This window comes from Armigeres subalbatus, chromosome 1 (assembly GCF_024139115.2).
Source record: "Armigeres subalbatus isolate Guangzhou_Male chromosome 1, GZ_Asu_2, whole genome shotgun sequence".
In the NCBI taxonomy this organism is placed as follows: Eukaryota; Metazoa; Arthropoda; class Insecta; order Diptera; family Culicidae; genus Armigeres; species Armigeres subalbatus.
The window spans coordinates 54,798,002-54,818,580 of NC_085139.1; the positions used below are offsets into that span (position 1 = coordinate 54,798,002).

At 38.8% G+C, this 20,579-nt stretch overlaps 1 protein-coding gene across 6 annotated transcripts in view; it reads right to left on the reverse strand.

Moving 5' to 3' along the window:
• The window catches only part of LOC134225734 (RNA-binding protein Pasilla), a 247,550-nt gene that overhangs the window by 145,456 nt on the left and 81,515 nt on the right, over positions 1-20,579 (reverse strand). For 4 of the 6 annotated variants that reach the window (XR_009983317.1, XM_062706062.1, XM_062706073.1 and 1 more), the window contains exon 2: positions 17,785-18,440. The exons of the other annotated variants lie outside the window; for them this stretch is intronic. Coding sequence is in view for 3 of the 4 variants with exons in the window: in XM_062706051.1 (XP_062562035.1) it covers positions 17,785-18,440 (656 nt within the window). In the remaining variant the exon portion in view is untranslated. The remainder of the gene's footprint in view (positions 1-17,784; positions 18,441-20,579) is intronic. 6 annotated transcript variants of the gene reach the window in all.

Below are 20,579 nucleotides of genomic sequence, written 5' to 3' on the forward strand. Positions count from 1 at the left end.
CTAGTGTAGGAATCTTAAACATCATGAGAGGACAAAGATAATTTCTTTCGGGAACCTTTTCAAAATTTATTCAAAAATTGTTTTGAAAACTTCTTTAAAAATTTCTTGGGAAATTTGCTATGGATTTCCTTCGAGAATTTTAAATCTACATTGCAAACCAATTCATTCTTTAGAAAATCCGGGAGAATTGTTCCAACAAAATTTCCTGAACAATTTCTGCTGGATTTCGAAAACAATTCCTAAGGAAATTTAGCATGGTTGTACTAAAGGAATTTACGAAGAAATTCCTGAGGGGATTTCTAAAGAGTTTCCTAAACTGTTTCCAAAAATTTTTAATGGTTTTGCATGAGGAACTTCAGAAGGAATTTCTTGGAAAAAATTGCAAAGGCTTTTCCGGAGGCTTTTCTGATGAAATCCCTAGAGGGATTGAAAAAGATGATTTCTTTACGAAATGATATGAATTTCTTTTGGAAATTCCTGAAGTAATATCTCAAAAGTACTTGTAGAGGAAGTTCCGAAAGAGAACCCGAAGGAGCTTTCGAAAAGAATTCATGTGAGAATTATTGAAGCAATTTCCGGAAAAATGTGTAAAGGCAAAGGAATTTCCAAATAAAGGCTTAGATTTATTCAGGTATTTCTTCGGGAAATCCTAAAAAATCTCCTTCCAGAATTCCTCCAATTCATCCAATAATTCTCTAAGAAGTTTCTCCGGGATTCATCAAAATGGCGTAATAAATATTTGAACAATTTTGGCGTAGGGGGAGATTTTCCAGCGCTGGACACCTCCCATCACTGGACACTTGTAGAGATTCCTTCTCTATCTTATGTAGAGTAGAAGACCCAATAGGTCATCAATTATAGTTTAAACCATTCGCTGCAGAACCCATGATTGTTACCTTAAATGATACTTCCAATTATTGGTGCAGTGGTCCAATAGTGGCGGAATTTTTTAATCCGTATTCCTATAGTTGTGAATCTTATTGTTATCATATTGGACTCGCAACTTTAGGAACACTAAGTAGTACTGCAACTATTAGTGCAAAGAAAAAAGTGAAGAAAAAAAAGATAAGGTGTTTTGATGATATTTTACCGATTTTGATGCAATTATCACACTGTTTTCCTATATTTCGTGTAATGACAGGTCAACAACTTGATAGAGTTTATGGGTTGCTGCTTTTTGACAAATGAGTAAAACATGAGATTTTGTATGTTAAAGGAATAGATGAGTGAGATTTCAATATGAATAATACAGCATTGAATATAAAGAACCAAAAACCACTCTTCTGTATTTTGTTTAAAATGAAAAGATGTGCTAACAATAAACTATTTCTAGTATTGTGAATTCTGTTTTCCCCCTGTTATATATTTTTGGATCGGGAAATTTGTCAAAAAACCCGGAGAAAACCTAGAAAAAACGGGAATTTGAAATCCGATATTCACTGGCCACTACATGCAGAATGCCCGACAGTCAAGCGAATTTAAATGCTTTGAAATCGGCAATATGCACATCTAAAATTGTTTGGAAATGTATTCAGATACTCCAAAAATTGTCTTGTCGTAATTATTATTGGATTCCTGGTCACAGCGGAATTGATGGAAACGAAAACGTCGATAAATCAGCAACACTCGGATCGTCTCAGGATCTTGTGGAAGCAGAACCCTTTTGTGCTACAATCGCCAAATTAGGCACAAACAAAGGCACAAATCGGCCATCTTGGAAACCACGTGCTTTTTCTAGTGATTTTTCAAGAGCACAAATTGAGAAAACCACAACGCCCATGGAGATGAAACATCCGTAGATCATTTGCTTACTTATGCTAAACAATCGACTTTAATTTCAGCATTGTATGAAAATTATTACGCTAGATTCGAACTTTTGATAATCGGAGTAGAAAACCGTGTGGTGAATTTGAAACTCACCACATGGCTTGATTGTATAATCACCTTAATCAAAGACAAAAGTTCTTCAGGAAACTGGCAAATAGAACCCTTTGAAATTTGGAGATCAAATCCCCATACGGTATTGCATTTCATAAGAAGTGTAATACCAATCTGAGATCAATGAGAATCTTTAATAATGATAGTGAACGTTATCGTGTTATCAGCTAAACTGTGGAAATATAACATAATATATATAAAAAAACTGGTTGACTATTCATTGAACGAGATAGCTCTCTTTGATATGAAAGATTGTTTTTCCTATGTTTTGTTTAAACAAATCACAAGTTATTTTGTTCTCCAGTTAGCCTTTTTGTGTCTACTCATTATGAAAATAAACATTCACTTACTTTATTTTTGTATAGGATATAACCATTTTGATGAAATCATTGACATACGTACCTAAAAGGAGAAAGAAAATAAAATGTGTATCGTTAGTTCAGTTGCATATTTGTTCGATTTGTTATATGAATAGTCAAAAATAGACGATACAAGGGTGATATTACTGTGCATCAGTTGGAATTTCTAAGCGATATGTTGAAATGTGTTAAAAAACTATTATTTTTAGAAGGTGCGTTTAATTGATACAGGAAGATCGCGAGACAGAATGATGTGTAAATGGTCGATTCCGACTATCCCCATTCGAACCGACTATTCAATTTAAATGAGAACATTCGACAATTCTCATTTCATTCGAAAAGTGTCACGTTATCATATTCGTAGATTTTTCAACCTGATTTAGGTTGTTCGAAAATGTTTTGTTCTGCCTTTCTTTATTGCTTTTCTCGCACAACCAATGTATGTCCGACCGTGTTTATTTTTGTACATAAATGATACAAAAAAACCCTGATTGATCCACCTAGCGGTGTTTGTGCCTTTCTCGTACATTAGATATACTAAAAATTAAGTGAGAATTTCTTAGCCGTCTTGAAAGTGAATATATAGCCTTTTCGTTACACCTTGGTGTACGAGAAAGGCAAAAAAATCGTAACCAACTTTTCATATAGTAATCATCCTTAAACAATTTTCACGCTATAAGTCGCAATAGAAAGGAGGGAAAGCATTGTAGATCGCTATTGAATTTGATTACAATCGGCCATTCCGTTTGAAAATTATGAAGAAAATTTTGCACCGATCCAAAAAGGTTAGTGTCTCGGCTAAATGCGCTAAAGGCAAGTATCACTATTAGGTGAATCAAATTGGGTTTTTGACATACCTACTGCTTTTGTTCAACAAAGCAGCCCTCTTCCGTCTGTAAGTTGCCGCAGTATTACAACCTAATCCACATAAGAAGTCACAAATCCTCTCCCTAATTGGGTAAAATGGAGCATCTAAGCGCGAAGAAAAGAAAGAAGAAAGTACTCAAACGACCTATTTGTTCCACCCTTAATAGTGGTGATGTCCCCCTTCCCCCCAAACCAACCGGGCGGCATCATCATAAGGCAAGAAAACATCAATCATCTATGGTGCGATCCACAAAACATGTCCTCTATTCGCCATCATCTTTTGTTAGGAGCGCTGAGGCAGCAGAATGAATGATACCCTTCCAGGCGGCGGCGGGCTGACTGTGTGCTATTATTATGGCGCTAGCCAACCAACGAAGACACCTTTTTCCAAAGGAACAACAATTGGCTCCACTAGACCCTCTGGAGTGGGATCCTAATTTGATTATCTTGCGCAGGTAAAACCTTCTCCCATTCTACTTGACAGTCGCTGGGTTGGTGTAGTGAAAATCGTTATGGTTCAGCTCCGTAGTAATAATGAAATAAAGTTGATGGTTCTGAATGCCGCTTTAGAGATTCACTGACTAAACAAGACTTCGCATTTTGAACTTTAAACAATATTTTGTAACAATGTTGAAATTTTAATCTATCAAAGACAAGATGTAACATTATATCAGAAATAGGGTGACCAGTTATTCCTGTTACAGGAAAAAAATCCAGTCCAAATCAAACAAACTGCTCAACTGGGCCTCATCAATTCCCCTGGCAATAAGCGCTAAGTGCAAATTAATTGAAATTGTAAAATCAGCGCAAAATCAGGTCAAATCTGTTCCCGCCAGCAGTGCCCGTGTGTCACCCATTTGTTCTGCTCCATATGGCAGCAACGATTGCGCTCTGGAGTTGTGGTGTAACAATGCAAAGCGGCTTATATTTTCAACCACGCAATCCTTTTGCCCTGATTGAATTCCGTCACTACTTGACGTTGTCGGTCGTCCGTCCTTGCCCATCTTGCTGTATAGTTTCCCGTATGGTAGTCGTCGAATGTGTTTAGTTTTTCCAACTCCGAAGACTATACAATACATATGCCGTGGTGTGGTGGCGCAGCAGAGGAGCGCCGCTCTGTCGAAGTATGCTGTAATCACGTGTCAAATTCCGGGAGTAAGTTGAGTGACGAGAGCGAAAGCGGATGGACGGACGGACGAACGAACGAACGAACGAACTAACAACGGAACGGAATGACAACAAGATAAAAGTAGGCCACGAGTTCGAAGGGCACATGCTCGTTGGGTGTCTCCGCTGAGAGCTGGTGGCACTGAGAGATCAACCGGGTGTCTTGGGGGTGGGTGTTTGGCTATCTATCATGTACCGACTGGCTGGTGCGAGAGCTAGTCAATTACTGCAAAGGCACGCAAAAAACAGAGAGAGAGAGAGAGTGAGCGAAAATAGTTTACTGCGAAAGGGCGCATGTGCTTTTACTTGATTGCGCCTGCTGAGCTCCAGCCAGGGTTCGAGAAACGTGAGTTCCCGGGTGAGTGCCACTGGCGAAAGAAATCAGCTGCAGCGCTCCGATCCGTGACGGATGAACCGACAGACAAGCAAGTCCGGGCGAGGTGGGTGGATGGAAGGCGACTCGGGGGTCGGTATGTTTTTATGTAACCGAGCGCCTCTTCCGTCCACCCACCGCCATTATTGGTTGGGGCTGTCACATTGCAACGTCGTCGCTTGGCACAGATGTCAAAATGCATGCAAAGAAACGTGAGAAGCGGAAACCCCGGTAAACTGGAGCACGAGCCGAAGCGGTCGGAAAACGGTACGGCAATGCAGTTTTTTGTGTTTCTGGGAGGAGGAACACAGGAATTCTGCGATAATCGTTTATGGTTTTGGCTAGGGTTCTGGATTTCGTTTAAAGGTTATGTAAGCCAGTGGAAAATCGTAACCGTGTTTCGTTTGAAAGCATTTTTCCGGTTTCGAAAGCAAACAGTGCGCTTTAGGAACGAATGAGCGGTAAATCAGATTTCCTTCGTCAGTTGAGTTTTCCGCTGCGGGAGCGTCGAGGCTAAGCAAAATGAAAGAATAATATTGGTGGAAGCGGAAGTTGTCGTTGTCGCGTATAACCTAAGAAGATTCGCACATTTTTCGTTTTGATTGGAACTTTTTCGGATTTGATTTGTGTTGGCTTATTTAATTAGAGGATCTGTTGATAGAAAGACTCTTAGATATCGCAAAAAACGGCTCAGAAGGATACCAAAAATGTTCGATAGGCAATTGCGTCCTTCTTTGATGGAATCGTGAAACAACTGTCAGACGGAGCTGTTTTACAATTATCTAAAATTCGGGATTCTCCTAAAACCGTTCTATTTTTTTGTTACCGCGCCCTGTCTTTTAAATTAGAAGGTTGCTACACAACTTTTATTATTGTTATTCCGCATTTTATTTTGTGGGAAGATTCTTTTCAAACAGCCATAAACCCCAACTTTTCCTTCAATTCTTCAACAATGGATAACCGGCATTGGCACAAAGTTCCTCCATTCCTAGTGAGGCCGGCCGAAAGCTCCCATACCGCTAATGACCCTTCTCGCTTTCCACACGTTTGTTTGTTCATCACTTGACGCTTCGAGGATAGAAAAAAAGTCTTTGACTCTCCTTGGCGTAACGAAACGACTGAAACACAAACCTTTCGCGTTTGTCGTCGTCCCAGATGGGGCATGTGGAGGTTGGTTGGCGAACGGGGCGGCCAGCCTAATCTTTTCTTTTCACAGACTTTCTCGACCCAATTAGAAGAATATGGAGCATCATTCACATTGGCGTCTTCCTGCGGCAGCCTCGCGAAGCAAGCGCTCCAACAAGACTCCTTAACGGCTTCTTCGAAAGGGATCAAGTGTGCCTTGAGTTTCATTTTTCGCCATGTGACGTAGGCGGCGACTTTGTGCGGATTCATCGCGGCTGTTATCGTCGCCGAAAGAATCAATTTTCCTTTTGCTGGGTTTCGGTTTATGTTTTTTCCCCTACTTGGCGTGTTGCTTTTTTCTCTGTGGGTTTTCAAAGGGGGATGTGAAAAAAGATAAACTAATTAACCTCAACTTCTGGCGGATGGTAAAGCTGCTCACAACGTGGGGCAAATCAATCGATAATGTGATTTCAATCCGAATTGAGTAGTAGGAGAAATATGTAAGGAAATTGTGCCATGATACAATCGGCGCAATCTTAAGAGGCAGATCTGTAATAGTGGTGGGTCGCGGTTAGTTGAAAACCTTCAAGTTTTTTTTTCGGAATGTTTTTTACAGCAGACGCCTTCATAGGACTCTACTATGAAACTATAAAAGCCTCAGAGCAATATAGTTTGTTCTCAAATTTGAGTCTCAGTTAAATACTCTGGCAACTATGCATGCCTAAAAGGAAACATTTGTTCTAAAATTTAGTCAGAGGCTGCCTTCATAGGTCTCAGTTAATCATTCTTGCAACTTCCAATGGTTATTGATTAGGATTCGAGTAACAAACATGCTTATTTATCTGACATCCCAGCGAATAATCGAATTGTTGCTGAATAGTTCGATCAGTCTCACACTTCTACTCCAGGAAAAACGTCAAACCGTAACGTAACGCACAGCGGTGGTGCTGCCCAACCGGATGATATTGAAGATCATCAGTTGGGGCAATAAAAATAGATTGATTTCAATTGAAACGTATTACCAAATAGAACCGCTGCGCCGCCACTGTCAGTCGGCCATTCTAATCAAAGGCCACTTTTGCCGAAGCAGATGCTCGCGCTCGTCATTATGACCCACAACAGGTTGTTGATGAGCGCGTTCTTGTTTTCTTTTCCCGTTTCAAGTCGCTCGTCGTCACTTTCGGTGATGGATCTGCGTGCTTATCGAGCGCACCATTTATTCACCCCGAATATCATCATGGGCGCAAACAGCAGGAATGATGCCATGCACAAAAGTTCAAATCAATCTATCGATAAACGATAAAGTTGAGGGTGCAGAGTGGTCTGTTTATTATGTCAACACACCTTAAAAGCGGTGAAAATCGACTATAGAAGATAACCTTTCCCGAGCAAATTAGTGAGCGAGTCACATGAATATGCAATTAAGTTGATTTTGATGTTTGTCACCTCGATGGAACGAACGTATAAAAACTTTCAAAGAAAGGTCAATTTCATTTTTTGTATCAATCCAAAAAAAAAACGTCCAAGCAAGCGATGTTCGATACGACATCGTAAGACTGTGACAGAGAGAAAATCATAGCCATCTTTGTTTCCGGTTTTCGGAGCTTCGCTCCGGTGGCCATTATCATATTTAGTGCGGCTGGTTCGGGACCACGTTGGTGGTGGGAGGCCGTTGGTATTTTCTTTGTGAAAGTCTACTGCGAGCCGAGCGGTACAAAAAAGAATTCGGCAAGAAAAATTGGGAAGTAATAATGGGGGTCGTTTGGATTGAGATGGTTGATTTTTCTATGTGGATGCCATCAACAACTAGTTTGCGGCTTCGCTCCGATGTGCTAGAGTGTGGATTTTGTCCTGTATGCGAAAGAGCCTTTATGGGGCTTTGTCTGTTGTCGTCGTGGTCGTCTTCATCGGCTGTTGACTTTTTGATGATGGTTTAGGCTCTTCGGAGGATTTAGAAAGCACCATCGCGATTGAATATTATAGGCAGAGGGGTTCGATGGTTGGATAATTTTCGGTGACAAAGACGCAACGAGTTCCTTTGTGGAATGTGAATTTATATCGCTGGGTTAGCATTTGATAGGGATTTGAACAAAGGCAGAATTACTTTTGATGGCGCTTAAAATAGAAAATTATATTTTATAACATCTTTTATAAATCCAGAGGTAGTCTTTTTTTGGGCATGCCGGAGATATTCCAACTAGTTATTTAAAAAGCTTCTGCAGAGTTGTTCAGAAATCGACATTGTTGTTTCAAAAGGCGAAAGTCGCAAACGTAAATATTGACTTCTTCTGCTTATTTCAGGAAGATTAGAGACTTCTGGGGGTATTTTCCACTTCCGTTCCATTTCCAAGTGGTTGTTAGCTGGGAGCGGTTCTAGTTGTTGAGGAATTTGCAGAAAAAGCATTGTTTACGCTTGCGACATTGGCCCTTATGAAACAACAGTGTCGAAATGTTTTGCTGGATTCTTCAGAGCTCATTCGCTGGATTCTGTTTAAATTCCGAATGGAACTTTGTTTGAATCCCGCATGGAAATCTGTTCGAATTCCGAAAAGAATTCTGTTCGAATTTTGAATGAAAGTTTGTTCGAATTCCGAATAGATTTTTTTTTTAAGAATTTTGTATGGAATGAACTCTGAATGGATTTCTGTTCGAATTCCAAATGGGAATCTATTAGAAATTAGAATACAATTCTGATCGAGTTCCGGATGGGATTCTGTTTGAATTCCGATTGAAAACTCGTGCGATTTCCAAATCAAATTATTCTATAATTCCGAAATTCTGTTAGAATCCTGAATGGTTTTCTGATCGAATCCCAGACTGGACTTTGTATAGATTCTAAATAAATTTCTGTTTGAATTTTGAATGACATTCTGTTTGAATTCTGGATATAATTTTGTTAGAATTATGCAACGTACACACCAGTCAAGCAGTTTGACGAACATTGACTCCGCCCCCAAGAAAACGCTTCGGTTGCTGCTTTGTTTGAGCGTGTGTGAAGTTGTTCGAACAACCATTTGACAGTTGGTGGCTCAGTTGGAAAAATTAAAACGGGTTGATTTTGGTTTGAGTTGTCAGGGGCGGAGTCATGGTTCGCCGAACATGTTTTGAGCATTGTAGTGAAGTTGCACAAACCCCCATATATTTGTTGATGGTTGGTGCTCAAGTTGGCGCTTCGGTCGTTCGTGTGTGATGTTGTTGGTCGAATAAATTGATTGTTCGTGCCGCTGTTGGTGAAACTTGATGGACGTTTAAAATAAACGAGAGGTGGAGTCATTGTTGGTCAAACTGCTTGACCGTGTGTACGTTCCATTATGAAAGGAATTCTATTTGTATACCAAATGAAATCACGTTTGAATTTAAAATCGAATGCTGTTTGAATTCGGAATGAAATTTTATTCGAAATCCGAATAGAAATTCTGTTCGAATTCCGAATGGAGCTCTGTACAATTTTTTTTTCTGCTTGTATTCTCCTTTTATTTGTAAAAATATATATTTTTAATGGGATTTTGTTCGAATTACGAATTCCTTTCGAGTACCGAATCGAATTTTGTTCGAATTCCGAATACAATTCTGTTTGAATACCGAACGCAATTTTGCTTGAATTCCGAATTGAATTTTGTTCGAATTCCGAATGGAATTCTTTGAATTCCGAATGAAATTCTTTCGAATTCCGAATGAAATTCTTTCGAATTCCGAATGAAATTCTTTCGAATTCCGAATGAAATTCTTTCGAATTCCGAATGGAATTCTTTCGAATTCCGAATGGAATTCTTTCGAATTCCGAATGGAATTCTTTCGAATTCCGAATGGAATTCTTTCGAATTCCAAATGGAATTCTTTCGAATTCCAAATAGAATTCTTTCGAATTCCGAATGGAATTCTTTCGAATACCGAATGGAATTCTTTCGAATACCGAATGGAATTCTTTCGAATTCCGAATGGAATTCTTTCGAATTCCGAATGGAATTCTTTCGAATTCCGAATGGAATTCTTCCGAATTCCAAATGGAATTCTTCCGAATTCCGAATGGAATTCTTCCGAATGGAATTCTTCCGAATTCCGAATGGAATTCTTCCGAATTCCGAATGGAATTCTTCCGAATTCCGAATGGAATTCTTCCGAATTCCGAATGGAATTCTTCCGAATGGAATTCTTCCGAATTCCGAATGGAATTCTTCCGAATTCCGAATGGAATTCTTCCGAATTCCGAATGGAATTCTTCCGAATTCCGAATGGAATTCTTCCGAATTCCGAATGGAATTCTTCCGAATTCCGAATGGAATTCTTCCGAATTCGAATGGAATTCTTCCAATTCCGAATGGAATTCTTTCGATTTCCGAATGGAATTCATTTGGATTCCGAATGGAATTCTTTCGAATTCCGAGAGGAATTCTTCCGAATTCCGAATGGAATTTTTTCGGATTTCGAATGGAATTCTTTTGAATTCCGAATGGAATTCCTTCGAATTCCGAATGGAATTCTTTGGAATTCCGAATGGAATTCTTTCGAATTCCGAATGGAATTCTTTCGAATTCGAATGGAATTCTTTCGAATTCGAATGGAATTCTTTCGAATTCCGCAATGGAATTTCCTACAATTCCGCATGGAATTCTTCGAATTCCGCATGGAATTCTTTTGAATTCCAATGGAATTCTTTTGAATTCCGAATGGAATTCTTTTGAATTCTGAATGGAATTCTTTAGAATTCTGAATGGAATTCTTTCGAATTCTGAATGGAATTCTTTCGAATTCTGAATGAAATTCTTTCGAATTCCGAATGGAATTCTTTCGAATTCTGAATGGAATTCTTTCGAATTCCGAATGGAATTCTTTCGAATTCCGAATGGATTTCGGTTCGAATTCCTAATGGAATTCTGTTCGAATTCCGAATGTAATTCTGTTCGAGTTCTGAATGGAATTCTGCTCGAATTCCGAATGGAATTCAGATCGAATTCCGAATGGAATTCTTTTGAATTCTGAATGGAATTCTTTCGAATTCCGAATGGAAGTCTGTTCGAATTCCGAATGGAATTCTGTTCGAATTCCGAAATGAATTCTGTTCGAATTCCGAATGGAATTCTGTTCGAATTCCGAATGGAATTCTGTTCGAATTCCGAATGGAATTCTTTTCGAATTCCGAATGGAATTCTTCCGAATTCCGAATGGAATTCTGTTTGAATTCCGAATGGAGTTCTTTCGAATTCCGCATGGAATTCTTTCAAATTCCGCATGGAATTCTTTTGAATTCCGCATGGAATTCTTTCGAATTCCGCATGGAATTCTTTTGAATTCTGAATGGAATTCTGTTCGAATTCCGAATGGAATTCTGTTCGAATTCCGAATGGAATTCTGTTCGAATTCCGAATGGAATTCTGTTCGAATTCCGAATGGAATTCTGTTCGAATTCCGAATGGAATTCTGTTCGAATTCCGAATGGAATTCTGTTCGAATTCCGAATGGAATCCTGGTCGATTCCCAAATGGAATTCTAGTGGAATCCCGACTGGAATTCTGTTCGAATTCCGAATGGAATTCTTTCGAATTCGAATGGAATTCTTTCGAATTCGAATGTAATTCTGTTCGAATTCTGAATTGATTGCTTTCGAATTCCGAATGGAATTCTTTCGAATTCCGAATGGAATTTTTTCGAATTCCGAATGGAATTCTTTCGAATTCCGAATGGAATTCTTTCGAATTCCGAATGGAATTCTTTCGAATTCCGAATGGAATTCTTTCGAATTCCGAATGGAATTCTTTCGAATTTAGAATGGAATGCTTTCGAACTCCGAACAGAATTCTTTCGAATTCCGACTAGAATTCTTTTTAAATTCCGAAAGGAATTCTTTTCGAATTCCGAAGGGAATGCTTTTCGAATTCCGAAGGGAATTCTTTTCGAATTCCGAAGGGAATTCTTTTCGAATTCTGATAGAAATTTGCTCCGAATTCCGAAGGGAATTCTTTTCGAATTCCGAAGGAAATTCTTTTCGAATTCCGAAGGGAATTCTTTTCGAATTCCGAAGGGAATTCTTTTCGAATTCCGAAGGGAATTCTTTTCGAATTCCGAAGGGAATTCTTTTCGAATTCCGAAGGGAATTCTTTTCGAATTCCGAAGGGAATTCTTTTCGAATTCCGAAGGGAATTCTTTTCGAATTCCGAAGGGAATTCTTCCGAATTCCGAAGGGAATTCTTTCGAATTCCGAATGGAATTCTTTCGAATTCCGAATGGAATTCTTTCGAATTCCGAATGGAATTCTTTCGAATTCCGAATGGAATTCTTTCGAATTCCGAATGGAATTCTTTCGAATTCCGAATGGAATTCTTTCGAATTCCGAATGGAATTCTTTCGAATTCCGAATGGAATTCTTTCGAGTTCCTAATGAAATTCTTTCGAATTCGAATGAAATTCTTTCGAATTCGTATGGTGTTGAAACTCTTTCGAATTCCGAATGGAATTCATTCAAATTTCGAATGGAATTCTTTCGAATTCCGAATGGAATTCTTTCGAATTCCGAATGGAATTCTTTCGAATTCCGAATGGAATTCTTTCGAATTCCGAATGGAATTCTTTCGAATTCCGAATGGAATTCTTTCGAATTCCGAATGGAATTCTTTCGAATTCCGAATGGAATTCTTTCGAATTCCGAATGGAATTCTTCGAATTCGAATGGAATTCTTCCGAATTCAGATGGAATTCTTCCGAATTCGAATGGAATTCTTTCGAATTCGAATGGAATTCTTTCGAATTCGAATGGAATTCTTTCGAATTCCGAATGGAATTCTTTCGAATTCGAATGGAATTCTTTCGAATTCGAATGGAATTCTTCGAATTCGAATGGAATTCTTTCCGAATTCGAATAGAATTCTTCCGAATTCCGAATGGAATTTTTTCGGATTTCGAATGGAATTCTTTTGAATTCCGAATGGAATTCCTTCGAATTCCGAATGGAATTTTTTGGAATTCCGAATGGAATTCTTGGAATTCCGAATGGAATTCTTGGAATTCCGAATGGAATTCTTGGAATTCCGAATGGAATTCTTGGAATTCCGAATGGAATTCTTGGAATTCCGAATGGAATTCTTGGAATTCCGAATGGAATTCTTGGAATTCCGAATGGAATTCTTCGAATTCCGAATGGAATTCTTTCGAATTCCGAATGGCATTCTTTTGAATTGCGAATGGAATTCTTTCGAATCTGGAATGGAATTCTTTCGAATTCGAATGGAATTCTTTCAATTCGAATCGAAGAATTCTTTCGAATTCGAATGGAAATTCTTTCGAATTCCGAATGGAATTCTTTCGAATTCCGAATGAATTCTTTCAATTCCGAATGGAATTCTTTCGAATTCGAATGGAATTCTTTCGAATTCGAATGGAATTCTTTCCGAATGGAATTCTTTCAATTCGAATGGAATTCTTTCAATTCGAATGGAATTCTTTCCAATTCGAATGGAATTCTTCGAATTCGAATGGAATTCTTTCGAATTCGAATGGAATTCTTTCAATTCGAATGGAATTCTTTCGAATTCGAATGGAATTCTTTCAATTCGAATGGAATTCTTTCGAATTCGAATGGAATTCTTTCGAATTCAATTCGAATGGAATTCTTCGAATTCCGAATGGAATTCTTTCGAATTCGAATGGAATTCTTCAATTCGAATGGAATTCTTCCAATTCGAATGGAATTCTTTCGAATTCGAATGGAATTCTTTTCAATTCGAATGGAATTCTTCGAATTCAGATGGAATTCTTTCGAATTCGATGGAATTCTTTCGAATTCAGATGAATTCTTCAATTCAGAATGGAATTCTTCGAATTCAGAATGGAATTCTTTCGAATTCGAATGGAATTCTTTCGAATTCGAAGGGAATTCTTTTTGAATTCCGAAGGGAATTCTTTTCGAATTCCAAAGGAATTCTTTTCGAAATACCGAAAGGAATTCTTTTCAAATTCTGAAGGGAATTCTTTTCGTATTCCGAACGTAATTCTTTTCTAATTTCGAAAGGAATTCTTCGAATTCGAATGGAATTCTTTCGAATTCGAATGGAATTCTTTCGAATTCGAATGGAATTCTTTCGAATTCGAATGGAATTCTTCGAATTCGAATGGAATTTTTCGAATTCAGAATGGAATTCTTCGAATTCGAATGGAATTCTTTCGAATTCGAATGGAATTCTTTCGAATTCGAATGGAATTCTTCGAATTCAAATGGAATTCTTTCCGATTTCGAATGGAATTCTTTCCGATTTCGAATGGAATTCTTTCGAATTCCGAATGGAATTCTTTCGAATCCCGAATGGAATTCTTTCGTATTCCGAATGGAATTCTTTCGAATTCCGAATGTAATTCTTTCGAATATCGAATGGAAATCTTTCGAATACCGAATTAAATTCTTTCGAATTCCAAATGGAATTCTTTCGAATTCCAAATGGAATTTTTTTGAACTCCAAATGGAATTCTTTCGAATTCCGAATGGAATTCTTTCGAATTCCGAATGGAATTCTTTCGAATTCCGAATGGATTTTTTTCCAATTTCGAATGGAATTCTTTCGAATTCCGAATGTATTTTTTTCAAATTCTGAATGAAATTCTTTCGAGCTCGGAATGGAATTCTTTCGAATTCCGAATGGAATTCTTTCGAATTCCGAATGGAATTCTTTCGAATTCCGAATGGAATTCTTTCGAATTCCGAAAGGAATTCTTTCGAATTCCGAAAGGAATTCTTTCGAATTCCGAAAGGAATTCTTTCGAATTCCGAAAGGAATTCTTTCGAATTCCGAAAGGAATTCTTTCGAATTCCGAAAGGAATTCTTTCGAATTCCGAAAGGAATTCTTTCGAATTCCGAAAGGAATTCTTTCGAATTCCGAAAGGAATTCTTTCGAATTCCGAAAGGAATTCTTTCGAATTCCGAATGGAATTCTTTCGAATTCCGAATGGAATTCTTTCGAATTCCGAATGGAATTCTTTCGAATTTCGAATGGAATTCTTTCGAATTCCGAATGGAATTCTTTCGAATTCCGAATGGAATTCTTTCGAATTCCGAATGGAATTCTTTCGAATTCCGAATGGAATTCTTTCGAATTCCGAATGGAATTTTTTCGGATTTCGAATGGAATTCTTTTGAATTCCGAATGGAATTCTTTCGAATTCCGAATGGAATTTTTTGGAATTCCGAATGGAATTCTTTCGAATTCCGAATGGAATTCTTTCGAATTCCGAAGGGAATTCTGTTCAAACTCCGAATGGAAATCTGTTCGAATTTTGAATGGAATTCTGTTCGAATTGAATGGAAATTCTTTCAAATTCGGAATGGAATTCTTTCGAATTCGAATGGAATTCTTTCGAATTCAGAATGGAATTATTCGAATTCCGAATGGAATTCTTCGAATTCCGAATAAATTATTTCGAATTCTGAATGGAATTCTTTCGAATTCGAATGGAATTCTTTCAAATTCGAATGGAATTCTTTCGAATTCAAATGGAATTCTTTCGAATTCCAAATAGAATTCTTTCGAATTCGAATGGAATTCTTTCAGAATTTTCAACGAATAATTTGAGATCCTTCGTAGGATTATTCAGAAAGGTACCGCAGAATTTCTAGAGTTTTTTTGCAGATTTGTTCAAATTCTTTGAATGGAATTCTATTCGATAACTGGAATTCTTCGAATTAGAATGGATTCTTCGGAATGGAATTCCTTTCAAGATTTTCTTTGAAATGATTTTTCGAAGAATTCTGCTTTCGAGTAAAGTATTCTTCTGCGAATTCGAATCGCGATTATTTTGATTTTCGTCAAATTATTTCGAATTCCGGATGGAATTCTTTCGAATTCCGAATGGAATTCTTTCGATCATGTCGTAGCAGACAATTTCAAAATCAGTCATAATCTAAGGGATCGTTCAAAAATTACGTCCATCGTTTTTCGGCATTTTCAAACCCCCTCCCCCTTCTGTCACAAACTGTCACAAATTACTGACCTCCCCTCTGTACGTCCATGTGTCATTTTTATTTCGGCGATTATTTTGGTTTTTCTTTTCGTTGACAATAACTAAGTTAAGTCCCTTACTAACAGAATGCTGTTATTCATTTGCAAGAACCTACTAGAACCTTCTAATCGATTTTTCGGAAACTCCTCATTATTCTTCAGGAATCATTGCCAGGGTTAGTTGAAAGCTCTTCGCAGGTTTCGTTGAAAATTCTACACAGGAATCTCTCAAAAGATCCCCTTAAACCTTTGGAAATCTGTAATTTTGAAGTCGTCAACGTCTTCAAAGCCTTCAGCGTTCTTGCTATACGGTAGTCCTTCATGTAAGATTGCTTAGAAAACCCTCTACATTGTTCGGGATCCATGGAAGCAAATTTTTCGACAGAGCTTAAAAAATTTTCGTTATCGATTTCAAACAGCTCTCCAAAGATTTGTTATTCCTCATCTGACGATTTCAAAATCAGTTAAATCTAACCTAACCTATCAGGTTCTTGCTATATAATCTTTATCAATGCAGCAACAAGTTGGTTTTCATATTCCGTTAACCCTTAAGGCCGCGGTCTATCATGTTTTGTACAACACTTTTGAAAAGAACTTTGTTCGTTCTACATAGCACGGACATAAGGTGGCAGGTATTGCGAGAAAAGAGAAAAATTCTAATTTTGCGGAGCAAAGAAGAAGAAGCAGACTGAAAAGTAATCGGAAACTTCAAAATGGCATGCACTGTACGAAAAGTGTTGATATTTCTTGATATCAAGAAGATTCGAGGAAATCAAATGTTTCAAAATCAGCATAAATATATGACGGAAAATGCAACAAAAGCACCATAAAACTTGCTTAAAAAATATAGCGGCATGTAAACACTCATTTGTAAAGTTGGATATTCTCGTTGATTTTAATTAATCAACATCCACACCGAAAAATAAAACCAAAATTTTTGCAAATGCAACAAGTGATTTGACGTTTTCAGAACAGCTTTCCGACAGTCGACCGTCGACCCCGGTTCGAATTCTTTTAATCTTCTCACCAGTAGTAACTCCGGGGAAGGGTGTTCTAGAATGTTAATGCTTTGTCGAAGGTGGGTTCATTCGTTTACGTTCGCACTTTTGGTAAGACCTTTCGTTTATTTATTCAAAAGAATTAAATGTTTTTGAAATAAAAATGAGATAGTACTCGAATGTCAACCAAACTAAATTGGAAAGAAAGTGTTTTGTCGAGTTGACATTGCCGATACTTTGCCAGTGTTTGCAAACATCTTTTCATAATTTCAGTGTTATACGTATTTAAAGTACCATACTATTTTGCTCACGATGAAGAAAAGATATAGGCGGGTGGAGAGCTGTGAGCTAATGATGTGAACACTTATCTATCTAGAGGATTTTGTTTTTCAATTGTGGTTAGGTTAGGCCCATGAATAACGGCGAGGATGAATGATCCAAAGGAGGAGATACAATTCGGGTGGAATATACGAAAAGATAAAGCAAAAATGATGTTTGATGACACTAAAAGGTGGATCTATAGATGAAGATTATTCAAAATGTCGTCGCTTGCTGTATTTATTTTTTCGTTTGAAAATGATTTAAATCGGAAAAAAAGTTCAACAAAAGCATAAAAAACATTGCCCCCTGGTCGGGCATCAACAAATGGTGACAGTGGTGCTAGTGGTGAAAAATGGTGGTGGTGAATTTCTTTCGATGAATATTTTCGGTCTGAAAGCAATAATGATTGATGTTGGTTCTCTTAAATACGGTTCTGATACATGGTGGCAAATGATGATGCGATGAAATATAAGTCGAGAGGCGATTCCAGCGATGAAATGGCGATGAGCGCGGTTCGACGCGGCAGGCACAGCGGGTCACAAACACAAACAAAGCATGCGTTGTCGCTTGATTGGTGTAGCAGAAGGTGGTGGTGGTGTGTTGATTTAGAAGGTAGAAGATTGTAGATTTTTTTGTTTTAGGAGTGATAACTCACCGAAACCAGTCTTCTGTTGTAGGGAAGTCGCTTGCTGAGTTTGTTGGAGCAGCGTCGTAGGTTGCTGCGATTGGCCGTACGCGCTAGCACCGAACGGCTGCTGTGATGCAAACGAAGTTTGTTGGCTATGCTGGAATGCTTGACTGACCGCACTGGCGGCGGCGTTCGCACCGGTGCCAGTGTTGCCATACCGCTGGTAGAATGGCGATTTTTGCTGCTGTGCTGCCAGCGCCGACATGATTTGATGTTGCTGCTGCTGTGACATGATTCCACCGCCACCGGATGACGAAACGGACGAGACGGACGTTTGCGACGAGGCTCCGCCCGTGGTGGATGATGGGGACGATAGGCCGGTAGCGCTGTGATGGGTGCTGTTGATCTGATTAATTTTGGCAATGATGCTATCATTATTGTTGCCGATGCCGCCACCGCCTCCAGCCGTCAGGACCAGATTCTGGGCGTTGCCCTTCGGAGCGGTATTATTGTTTCGTTCGGCGGCCAGAGCCGAACTCAGGTCATCGAATATGAAGTAGCTATTGCTCTGATCCGGTGACCGATTGTGACTCGGTGTGTGCTGCTGCTGCTGCTGTTGCTGGGATGCTGCCGGCGACACTTGCTGTTGGCTATTTAACATTGAGAATCCTTTGCGGTAGAACCTTGACACGGGTTCGACGAATGGGGAGAAGAGGAGGGGGAGGATGTCGATGAACGGTTAGTTATAATTCGTAGATGGTTTGATTCTTCTTTCAGGGGGAATTTTCTGAATTCGTACTCTTTCGCTAAAACACTATTTAATTGCACTTTTTTCGGTTAAATATATATATCGCTTAGCTTCAAAATCGGTGTATGATACAACTGAATGACATTTAAATGCAGCTGTAGCAGGACTAGTTTTGATTTAGTAACAATAGTGGTAGCGATTATTGACGCGAGGACGTATCCGGTTGACAGTTATTCGATGGTGAGTGTTTTATTTACAAGGGAACAATCGAAGTATGCGACGTTTTCCATCCCTTAATGTAGCTGACGTGGGAAATGGTGCTGTTAGGTTGACGCAGTCGTCGATGCCGTTGGTTTTGTTGTTGTTGTTGTTGATGTAGGGAAGTGAGAGTAGTAAAAAATCGACACACTTGCACACTGTCACCATTTGCTTCTTTTGCGCTTGAACTTTTATGTTTTGATTTTGGAATGCTCGTTTAGGTTTCGATTAGAATTCACTGCATTGCTCTCATAGCAGTGTTGGGAAACCAAATTTTCATAATTTCATTTTAAAACAGACTTTTTTTTATCCTACATAATCACAATTTTCCAAGAGAGAAGAAAAAGAAAAAAGAGAGTAAAAAGAGGGAAGAGTTGGTAGAAGCAACATTAATGGTTATAGACTGGATCTTGAGGAGATTCGTCTGGATGTTTTAGTGGAATTGATATCTCGATGACTTGGTGGAACGGAGAGTGGAAAGTGTGCTTGACAGAGATGCGTGACAGCTCGTATTGGCAACACTGGTGCGCGCGCTCAAATTGAGGAGTAGGCTGTGTATTTCGACAGTTTTTGCTGCTCCATTTCATTCGCATGAGATAAGCAGATTCCAGCGAAACGTGGGGACAAAAACAAATCTAGGAACACAAAATTCGTGGCGTGTGAAAGAAAAAATAATAATAACAGGCGAAACATCGGGCACGATATGTATATTGGGTGAGTAATGACTGGTATCTTCTAAATGTCAGCTAAAATGTTGGCGTACACACAGCAACGTGATAGCGGCGAGTGGGAAACGGAAGAAATCGTTCCGAAACACGAAAAACCAGATGACGGCAAGAATGCACATGAAATTGAAGTGCTTGACATGGATGGGATGTGTTAGCCATCATAGCGCAGGCAGAGAGGAGGCGGGTAGTTGTGCTAAGACAAAACGTTGTTAGAGCTGGTGTCACGCATGTGGAATTGCAAAATATGTGACTGACTGTATGGAGCGCGACTGGTAGCCGAAGTTTGAACAATGCGGGACAGAGGCAACTTGCCTTGTCTTCGTTCCAGCTAAATGGGCATTTGTTTTCGGCGCACTGTAATATCCAAAGTTGTTGTTTTGTCAGAGGCACAAACTTAGCATGTGAGTTCATTAAAAAACTTAAATGAGGTTACTGTACGTTAGATGAATTTGAGTGAAGTATAATGGATTGGATTATGTTTGTTTCTATTAATGTCGGAAAACAGGATACGATGCAACATGTGATCGATAGAAAGTCAATCGCTCATAACGGCAACCACTTGTTCGGCTACGATTCAATTGGCTCCACGATACTTGTTCAGCACTGCAATTACAATACCTTGTCTTCGTTCCTCAAATTAACCTTCATAGCGGTTATTCCCTACTTTCATTGAAAAGCCATTTGAAAACGTATAAAAATGTCTTGTGACAACTTTTACAGACCCAACTGTCTTATGGATGAATGTTTGTGTAATCGAATGCAAATATCTTAATTCCTGTGAGTTCTGTGCCATCGAAAAAACATCTTCTTTCTACTTGTCAATGTCAACCATAAATGAAGCAGTGCTGCCAGCACACCAATCCACACACATTCAAACACATCGCATTATTCATATCAGAGCGTCGGGTATGGAAATTAGGAATCGAATGTCCATTTCTAGGTCATCTCCGCGCCTCTCCCCTGGTGGAGCCGATACCGAATCATGTTTAATTTATTGGAAAATTAATCTCAGTCGTCGCATAAACTACTGAAAGTGCCGTAGAGGCTGCCCCGGCCAGACTCCAGTCTCCAAGCGAAGCGCGGCTAAG